This window comes from Porites lutea, chromosome 5 (genome assembly GCF_958299795.1).
Source record: "Porites lutea chromosome 5, jaPorLute2.1, whole genome shotgun sequence".
NCBI classification, from domain to species: Eukaryota; Metazoa; Cnidaria; class Anthozoa; order Scleractinia; family Poritidae; genus Porites; species Porites lutea.
The window spans coordinates 32,024,042-32,034,041 of record NC_133205.1 but is presented as its reverse complement, the minus strand read 5'-3'; the positions used below and the strand labels follow the sequence as shown (position 1 = coordinate 32,034,041).

The 10,000-nt window shown below is 37.5% G+C and overlaps 2 protein-coding genes across 2 annotated transcripts; one reads left to right on the top strand and one right to left on the bottom strand.

The window, feature by feature from the left end:
• Positions 1-1,906: 1,906 nt before the first annotated feature.
• On the bottom strand, positions 1,907-5,086 carry LOC140937141 (mediator of RNA polymerase II transcription subunit 22-like). The gene is made up of 4 exons (XM_073386675.1): positions 4,923-5,086; positions 3,643-3,772; positions 2,781-2,861; positions 1,907-2,254 (listed from the first exon to the last, which is right to left on the bottom strand). The coding sequence occupies exons 1-4, from the start codon at positions 5,069-5,071 to the stop codon at positions 2,036-2,038; spliced, it is 579 nt and encodes a 192-aa protein (XP_073242776.1). The 5' UTR covers positions 5,072-5,086; the 3' UTR covers positions 1,907-2,035.
• A 1,187-nt stretch (positions 5,087-6,273) lies between these two features.
• Positions 6,274-9,936, top strand: LOC140938238 (large ribosomal subunit protein eL8-like; the record flags this gene model as incomplete). The annotated part of the gene is made up of 5 exons (XM_073387746.1): positions 6,274-6,424; positions 7,557-7,706; positions 8,608-8,828; positions 8,968-9,038; positions 9,655-9,936. Coding segments are annotated over 5 exons (819 nt in total), but the record flags the coding sequence as incomplete, so codon positions are not given.
• Between the last annotated feature and the right edge of the window lie 64 nt (positions 9,937-10,000).

Here is a 10,000-nt window from a genome sequence, read left to right as displayed (position 1 = left end):
CAAATAACTCAGAAACTGTGGGCCACAAAGACCTGAGACAGGGGCGGATCTCAGGGGGAGGGTGCAGGGGGTGCGCACCCCCCCCCTCTGAGATGACCTGCGGTTTTCTAATACAACTGGTATTCTGAAAAAAAAAAAAACTATGTGGTTTATTGGTGTTGGAGTAGAGCAAGAGACGAGTGCACCCCCTCCTAAAAAAAATCCTGGATCTGCCCCTGTGAGACTTGGACAACTTGTTTATATATTAGTCTTTTATAACATTTCATTTTCTTGGCTTCTTCCACAGGACGGTTTCCCATTTTTTTTTTGTGCTGTGTTTACTGCGTGACAGTGAAAACGATCTATTAGTAGCCAAAAAAATATAGCCAATTTCTTTTTCAATAAAGACAAAAATTCACTTTTACAATACTCAGTTTTACATAAATTTGAACCAAAAGGTTTGATCGAAAGTACACGTCTTAACTATTGGTATCTACGTCACCCGCCTCCCAGGCTCTTCAAATAAATCATGAGCGAGATAGTACCCGGAGCTTGGAAACGAGCGGCAGAAGCGAGTTTTTCGTGTTTTCCTTGCTACACTTACTTGTATTGTAAAAAACAAAGCATCGTGGCTGCCGCAATCGCCAAGATGTTTGCAAGCGCAAACGAACAAAGGAAGGGGCATTCTGGGAAGTTCAGTCTGTTTGAAACAAAAAACAACGTACGTAGCTGGCTTGATTGGGACATTGCATTTTTTATTCTCACCCTTCCCCCCCCCCCCACCCCCTTTGGAAGGCTATCCTATGAAGTTTTTTTTTGTCGGCAGCATTGAAGATTGCATCTGAGAGGTCCAAAATCAGGATGGGGTTAACTGACAACTGACCAAAATTTTAACTGACATTTGTACCCTCCCCCCGTCCAAACCCTCTAAAATATTGTCGGCGTTAAAAAAAAGACAGTGGCTGCCTTTCATTGCTTACTTCATTGGGGAGGGGGCGGAGGGACGGATGAAATGACCAATTTTATTTTCGGTCCCCCACTTTTTATTTCACTCAGCTGCCCGGTATATACTGAAGAAAAACTTGAGGAACGTTTGGGGAAAAATTGGCTAATACTATCACCCTGGTAAGCCCTGAAGTAGAGAAACAAACTTGATACCACTGCAAAACGTTCAAGGTCTATTAAGGTTCTACATAAATATCAATGAGAGAAAAGGAGTTATCTTCTTAAGACACTGCGATGATTATTTAACCTAATAAATGAAACAAGTCACCATGGATGAAGATATGAAAGTGGGTGTGATACTCATGGTTAAAGAGCAACGTAAGTGGTTGAAACATGACCTGAAAAATCAAGCTTGATCTGCCATACTATGTCGGTAAAAGAAATGTTATCACCGACTGAGTTATTGCAGAAAATTAGCCACCAAAATGAAGAAATGTTTTGTTTTACTATGTTTGTTGGTATAAAATTATATAGACCTGAAAAGTTATGGCAGTTATGAAGAACAGTTCTCAAACAATCTTTCAGCCAACTGTCACACTAGGTAATGCAGCCTTTGATGTGTTATTTTCAAGTTTTCATAAGAATCACTTAGCAATAGTAGTCAATGCCCCTGGAAAGTGCACCTTAAAATAACTTGCCAAAATGGAAAGTAATCTGTTTTAGGTGAGCAAAGATATAGCTGCGCAAAGTTGTGAAAATCCATAGCCATTTGTATGGTGGATCCTCCCCATTATGAATGTCTGGGAAATTTCATGACTATGGAAAACTATCTTCAGTAGTTTTCAACAAGTTTCAAACTCAGTAATTATTGCAATTATAGGCGCACTTTCCAGCCACGTCAATGTCCATCAACTGGTCCATGTCAAAAGTCGAACATAAAAAACAGCAAAAAGGTCAAATGGTGCACTGTAGGTCAAGAATCAGTCCACGGTCTGTCATATCTGGTAAAGTGGTGTCCAATTATTGGCTAACAGTTAAAAGAATTTTTGGGAGACCTTCTTTACAGCCTTCAAGTTCATGGACAGCTGTAATATGCAACTACATACAAATGTTATCTGTAACTAGAAGAGTAGTATGCTTGTTCCAGATCAGATAAATTAACAGCCAGTTCTTGTTTGAGAACTAAAAGTTGTTGATCTGTCTGATTGCTGACTTCCTGAAGAGCTTTACTTCTTTCAGTGATGCTGGTATTCACTGATGGAAAATCATTCAAGATGAGAAACTCTTTCATATCGGACACAAGTTTCTGCAGAGACTCGCCAGCTCTTACCTACAAAAAAAGAACAGAGAAGAGCAACAGAAGCAAGCTTTCCCATGATGCACTGCAAACATACAGAAACCACCATCATCAGCGCAAAGCGACACAAGAGAGTCCTAAAATTCTCATTCTGTGATTGAAATGTTCTGGCTAAAAAGTTAAGATTAAATAAAATTTGACTATGGGAAAAAATGCACTTGACATAAATATTTAGCATCAGCTCCTCTTTTGAAAAAAAAAATTTGGCATTTGCTCCTCTTTTGAAAAAAAAGTAATAAAAAAAAGAACATTTCCTATTTCTCTAGAATTTATCTTAATTTCCAAGACTCAGGACTTTTTCAAAAATTCTAAAAGGCTCTAAAAAACCCTGTATTTTGGCAATACACTTAATCACCCTAGATGAAAGAGTGAAACCTCTTTTGATGCTTTCCAGAAGATGATCAAAATGCACAACATATTCCTATACTTGAGAAAGAAACTTACTACGGAAAAGCCAAGCGATTTTTTGTATCCCTCCACCCAATATTTTATAACTTACAATGTTGGCAGCTCTCACGTTTACTTCATACTGATCTTGTGTTGATTGTGTTAATCTTGATACTTGAGTTTCACTTTCCACCTTTGAGAAAACACATTCACTTACTTTTTGTCAAAAGATTATATTTATGTAATGAATGGATGCTATGTGTGGTTTGGTTGGTCATTGTCCATGATCTCGTAGAGTACAGACACACAGATGATGTCACAGGAAAATTGTGTTCTTTGTTTTGTCCAACATAGCACATAGTTTTAAGAATGTTTGCGTGATTATTTCAAATTGAGCAAGCAAAGCCTTGAAAAAAGTTTGTCAGAAAATGTTGAAACGGAGACTAAAGATGACCTTAATTAAGTCTTAACTGAAACAAATCTATTACACAGTTGTCATCACTATGAGACTTAAGTCACAGTTTACACAATCATCCTGCTTTGAACAAGTAAAGACCTCAGAAAAGTTTTAGGAGAAGTTTACATGCAAAACAAATAAGAAAGGAAAAGAAGAGACAAGAAGTAGCCTTATGGCGACTCCAAAAATACCTAGACTGGAACAAATCCTCAAACATTTGTATGAAGCAAGTAGGGTCAAAATATGGTAAGAATATCAGTCCTCTAGTGAAGCAGGCAAAGTTTTGATGGTGAAAAGCTGAACAGAAACACATTTCTGACCCACAAAGAAGACTGAAGTAAACACGTCTGCAAAGTGGGATGCAATACAGAAGAGAGCTATTTACACCATTAGCTTCAAAATAACCTTGAGTGAAAATTGAAGTAAGGTGGATGGTTTGCTGACTGGGTAATGCCCAGTGCAAAAGGGGAAGCCTCCATGCAGGTTTCAGACCTCAGATCTCTGTCAAGTTTATTACCTTTGAAGATTTGACAATTTCTGTAAAGTTATCCAGTATCGACTTCACGTCATCTTTCAAACGTTTGGTGTAGGACTTGAGTAGTGTCTCTTTACTTTGAGGTAAAATTCTGTTTGGTTGTGACATTTTGCTGCAACAAAACAATGCACATTCATGTTATACATTGTAATATCATGGGTGATGAATTTTGGTGCAAAATTTCAGCGTTAATTTATAATTTCACACGAGAAATTACAAAATTGCCATGGGAACCTTCCGTATGCCTCAGTGCCAAGATGGTGACGAAGTTTTACAATTTTGTGAATGAAGATGTCAGGGCATCTAAAGATGCTTTAGAAAACCGAAACACATGAAAGAGCAAATCAAGAAGGATTCTAACAGGTATTTTGGCAAAAAAATCTGAAAATTCGGAACTTAAGCCAAATTTAAGCTCTAAACTTTTGAGAACGTGGAGTTCTCAACTGATAATAAAACCAGGATAAACATGTCGAAAAATCCATGAATGCAAATGTAATTCATCACCCATGATATTAATAGATAAGACTGGAATAATATCACTCATCTCCATTTGATTACACATAGTAATGCCAGGATCTTAAGTAAATATCGCATTAAAAGAATCACAATTTTAATCACACAACTATGAGATACACTGTTCTCACACTGAACTCTTACAAGATTATTACACCATTCATGATGTGACTTACAATAGTTACTTAGAGGGATACCTGAGGTAATTGCCTAACACTGCGTTCTCTAGAAAATCAGAAAGCGTCAAACAGATTTAAAACAAAGAAGGCAGCTTATCAGTTATGATGGTCACAATTTTGATGGGAAACTTCCATAAGAAAGAAAAATGGAGTTTTCTTTCAGAATTTATGAAAATGATCATAAACATCTTTATAATCTGATAGAATTTAAGTAAATATAAAATAACACGACCAAACATAACAAATAATGGTAAGATTTCCGCCCTGCCCGGCGCCCATATATTATTTACATGCATGCAGCAGCAATCTCATACTCAGTGATATATATATCTCACACAAACAGTTTATATGAACAGACTCCAAACATGCTTGCACAATAAATGTATGGCTTCCCCCCAAAATAATTAAAAACCTGAAAAATAATCGAAAGCTGGCGAAAGACGTCCCAAGAAAGGGAATTGAATATTCCCTGAAATAATATTCAGAAATGACTACAATGCTGTCAGTTTAATTGCTATCAATCAGACTAAAGCTTAATTTTGCTAAAATGGAAAAATGCCCTCATCATACCTTTTATTTCGAGTAAAAGAACATGCATCAATTTGATCACCAACGATCACTACAATTCCACCATTTTGAGCTGAACAGGGGCCGCATAGCATTGTGGGTATCTTATAAAATTCCCGGCAGACCTTACGCTCCCTCTCTTTTTCCGCCATCAAAAAAGATGGTAAGTTCTGAGAAAAAGTAGAAAATACAACCTATCTTCTATCTTGCCCATCCGACGTTGTCCCTTACATTAACTACCAATAACCTGAAGAGTGGTGTATGAATTATATCTGTTGTGAAGTATTTTTGAATTTATGGGTTAAATGATAATCCACTGGGGACTGCGTTTGCTGCTTACCTCTCGACATTCGAGCGATTGTGTGTGCATTTGTTTAGTTTTGCGATACGAAATTACCTCGCAGTTGGTTTTTATCTCATTACGATTTGGTGTCATTCCCGGAAAAACAAAACATTTAGCTTAAGCTTTCACTGGGTCTGGCCCATGTGTAGATTGTTGGACGTGAATCCCATTTTGTTATGGTCATAGTGGCACAGACAGTACATGTTTCATGATTTGTAGAACATCACTTTTCACGTGGGTTTTGTACACATGGTTATATGTTGATTAGAAAATCTCGGGGTTTTTACCTTGAATTCACTGTGTTCCAAATTTTAAAGATATGTCTTGTAGTAAATATCTCTATTGATTTTGGTGAAACGTTTATTTTCCTGTGGACTCACCTGCGGATGTTCCACTTTTAAAGGACTTGTACTAGGTTGCGATATGTAATTAAAGGGCTAGCAATACTTGATTTTTTTTTTCTTCAAAAGGGCACCCATGCTAATATAGTTTATTCTATAAGAGAGGACAGCACAGAGTTGCTTCCTATTTATTTTCAAGACTTCCATGAAGTGACAAAGTCATCACAGACTTTGGTAGTGATATTGTTGTTGACAATTTCTTGTTTTCAAAGGGAATTTAGCTGAAAATATTCTAACTTCTTATGTGTATTGTGTTCATGTGACAAGTAAATTGAGGTGAATAGACCTATTTGGCTAACTCAATGTTGAACCCAATTCAAATCTCCCGGGGTTAAGATTCTTTGTGTATTGTATTTGCATTATAATGTGGCATTCACATTTAAATGATGTGGAAATTTTTGAAACAAAATGTTTTATTCCCAAAGGGTTTGAATTGGGTACAACATTGAGTTAGCCGAATAGGTCTATTGATGTCATATGTGTCAAATTTAAATTGTAGGAAATAGACAAGAACTATGATGTGAATAAACAAGGCTTTGTAGATAGTGAATTAATTGATGATCGCAGTAGTTGAAGTATACAGTACTGCAAGTTTTACGGTATTATCTGACTTGCCTTGTGCCTTGGTTTATTTTATTTTCAGCCTAAAGTTACTAGAAAGGTTAAGAAGGTGGCTCCTGCCCCTTATACCACCTCCAAACCTGCCCCTAAAAAGGTTGTAAACCCTCTTATTGAAAAGAGACCCAGGAATTTTGGCATCGGTGAGTTGGGATTTTAAATATTTGATAGTGTGAAATGCCTGGTCATACATAACCAAATGTTGCCTGGTTAACTAATTGAGTAGGTTGCTGAGCTGAGGCTGCAGGCTAAAATGCTGCCTGGTCTACCAAGGTTGTAGAAAAAAATTGTTCAGGTTATTCTTGTTTCCAGACGTGTGTGGGTGCATATGATTGTATCATTTTTCAATAGAGAGATAAAGAATCATGTTTATTGCAAACAGCAAACATCAAGTCTTACCACATGACTAAGTTTTCCCTCATTCTACCAGAAGAGGCTTTCTTTTGCCAGCTCAATTTTGGGGCACTTGAAAAAGGCTCGAGAATTGAGGAACATCTTTGTTGAGCATGTGCCACATGTTGCTAGGAAACAGTTACTAACCCAGACGTAATAGCCCTGAGCTTGGTCAGCGCAGGGGTAATGTTTAGATGCATGTTTGTGTGTGTGTGTGTCTGAGAGAGAGAGAGAGAGAGAGAGAGAGAGAGAGAGAGAGAGAGAGAGAGAGAGAGAGAGAGAGAGAGAGAGAGAGAGAGAGAGAGATTGAGTTTGAGTGAGAGTGAGAGTGTGTGTGAGCAAGTTTATGTGGTGTATGTATGTATTTGTGTATGTTCGATCTTGGTGCAGGCTGTCTGATGGAGTGCAATAGAAAAATGTACATCATGGAGCGTTGCCTTCAGGGCAGATTGTGCCGTAAGAGAGGTGTATTATGCAATAAATTATGAAAATTGTGCAATTTCTTCAGGGTCATTTAGTCTTTTAAAACTGGGTTTCAAAGTTTTGGTTAACAGATAAGTTGATCCTAGAAGAATAAAATAACATTGGCAATCAAAGGTTATAGATGTCTTGTAAGGTTTTGGTTAGTGTTAAATCACCTAAAGATAACTTTTAATATCTGGAAAATCTTTACTGAAGTTGATGGTATTTTTTATGAATTATGTATTTTCGTCAAGCTGTGTGAAATCGCTCCATCCCATAAAAACTAAAGCCCTGTTTGTGCTGGTTATGTTTGAAAATTTTTTTAAAGTCTTGTGAACAAAGCATGTGAAAAAGATTTTTTTTTTATTCTTTGAGACAAAATAACTCCTAAACATTATTTATTTCCTCCTCGACATTTAGGTGGTGATATTCAGCCAAAACGTGACTTGAGCAGATTTGTCAAATGGCCAAAGTACATCAGATTGCAAAGGCAGAAGACCATTCTTTATCAACGTTTGAAAGTTCCACCTTCAATTAACCAGTTTACACAGACACTGGACAAACAGACTGGTATGTTGGCGAGTTGCCAAATGGAACTCTTTTTTTAGAAATCCTCATTGTCTTTTGATGATAATGCACTTATGGATATTTGTTACATTTGTTTTCTACAAAAACCAAGTTACAAAGCAGTACACTGTAGTAGTTATGGGCATACAGTCAACTCTCTCTTAATGGACACCTAGTGGTGGTCCCTGCTGTTTTGCTGTCATTTTACTGTAACTATACTCCCTATAAGATGGACACCTCTCTAAGACAGACAACAGACACTTATGAAGTGCTTTATGTAATAAAAAATACCTCAAAACGGAAATGAAGGTGCTCTAAATAGCGCTAAATTGCAGTTAAGGAGAAGTAAATTACATAACCAAATACAGTACGCGTCTCCTTGTACATGTATGTAAATCAGACATTTGGCAGCTTGTATCTTGTCAGCTTATAAATGCAAATGAAAAATGAATCCATCCGTACATCATTTTTGACTGTATGTATACATTAACTTGAAATCTCAAGTTGTCCACCACAGTTTGTGGTAGGCTCAACTTTAACTCCTTTGCCTTTGTAAATGGTTATCTGCTGGAGTGGGTTGTTTCAGTTACATTCTATTTTGAAACTAAAAATGATATTTTGTAGTGTTATTAAAATGTTTGACAGCATTAGTTTTGATATTTCTACTGCAAAACTGTGCTCTAAGAAAAATTGAAGGGAGTCCAGTGCTCTTAACCTGTGAAATCCAGGGTGCCCAGTTTATGATTTCTATGAAAAGTCTAAGATTTTCTAGTTGCCCGGGAGCAAGAGTTTAGCACCACAGGTCACCAGGTAATTCCAGAGCACAGCCTTATACTGAAGGTTTTCAGTAAACCTTTCATCCTACAATGACTTATCACCCATGATGTTGATTGTTGTCTTGTAGCCACTCAGCTTTTCAAACTGATGCACAAATACCGTCCAGAGACAAAGGCTGAGAAGAAAGCACGTCTCACTGCTAAAGCTGAAAAGAAAGCCGAGGGAAAGGAAGAACCCGCTGGCAAGAAGCCAGTTGTGATTAAGTATGGTCTTAACCATGTCACTGCTCTTGTGGAAAACAAGAAAGCACAACTGGTCGTCATTGCTCATGATGTTGACCCAATTGAGGTACTGTCAAAAAAGTGTATTCACTAAAGTTGGTTAGTAGTTAACGTTAAAACATCTTGTGTTGTATAAAGCAGTGAATGAGGTGACCCTCAATTTTTTGTCTTCGGTCAACAGTAAATATATTGATTCTATTTTACAGCTTGTTGTATGGCTTCCAGCTCTGTGCAGAAAGATGGGTGTTCCATACTGCATCGTGAAGGGCAAAGCAAGGTCAGTGATGATGTTGGTTGTGGTCTGTTCTAGTATGCTTTTGGTTTTAAGTATCTGCTACAGTGTTAGTTTTCTGTTCAGACATCAACTGGGGCCTAGCCTTCTTGTTGTTTTCTGTTAGTTTAATGACTGGGAGAGAATGCAGCACACCGTTTCAGGAGGGAAATACACATTTAATTTACCATGCAACTTTTGTATCTTACATACTTAAGTTTTCATAGCAAACTGAGTGCTTGGTTAGTTGTTATGATGCATTTTGTAATCCTGTTATTGTCACTGCAAAACACTTGTCACACTTAAGCACTTAGGAAAGAAAACAGTTCATGTGCATGGGAAATGCCAGGATTGTATCTGTTGTTTCTGGGTTGGAATCATAGATTCTAAAGCACTTACCAGTTGGTGGTGACTTCCCAGAAGTAATGATCTGGATCAATTAGCACCTGGCATTTATCTCACTCAGTCTATTGATTTTAGCATTAGATGTTAGCAGTTATGTCCAGCAGTGTGTTTTATGCAAATTGCTCCTGTTCAGTTGCTAGGCTAGGAAGGATGTGCTTTTATACTTGGTAAGTTGTTGAGGGTCAGTTCTCATTGTACTTATTATTTGAATGGCTAGATTGGGTAAGGTGGTTCACAAGAAGACAGCCACAGCACTTTGTTTCACAGCTGTGCGCCCAGAGGACAAGAATAACTTTGCCAACCTCTGTGAAGCTGTTAAAACAAACTACAATGAGAGATTTGATGAGATCCGCAAACATTGGGGAGGAGGAATCATGGGACATAAATCACAGGCAGCCCAGCTTAAGCTTGAAAAGGCCAAGATCAAGGAGATGAAAGTCTAACTTGTACAAACTCCTTCCAGAATGTAATAAAATTTGCCCTGTTAGATCCTTACGAATCTTCTGTGTTTTTTTAACTTTGCAAAAAAATCTGTGAATGGAATTACAATCGGTTGTGTCCTC

Bases quoted from the DNA above. Each gene is read 5' to 3' on its own strand.
- LOC140937141 (XM_073386675.1), bottom strand. From the start codon at position 5,071: ATGGCGGAAAAAGAGAGGGAGCGTAAGGTCTGCCGGGAATTTTATAAG. The intron at 3,773-4,922 runs GTATGATGAGGG...GTTTTGTTGCAG, and splicing joins TCTTTTACTCGAAATAAAAG to CAAAATGTCACAACCAAACA. The intron at 2,862-3,642 runs GTAATAAACTTG...GTTTTCTCAAAG, and splicing joins AAATTGTCAAATCTTCAAAG to GTGGAAAGTGAAACTCAAGT.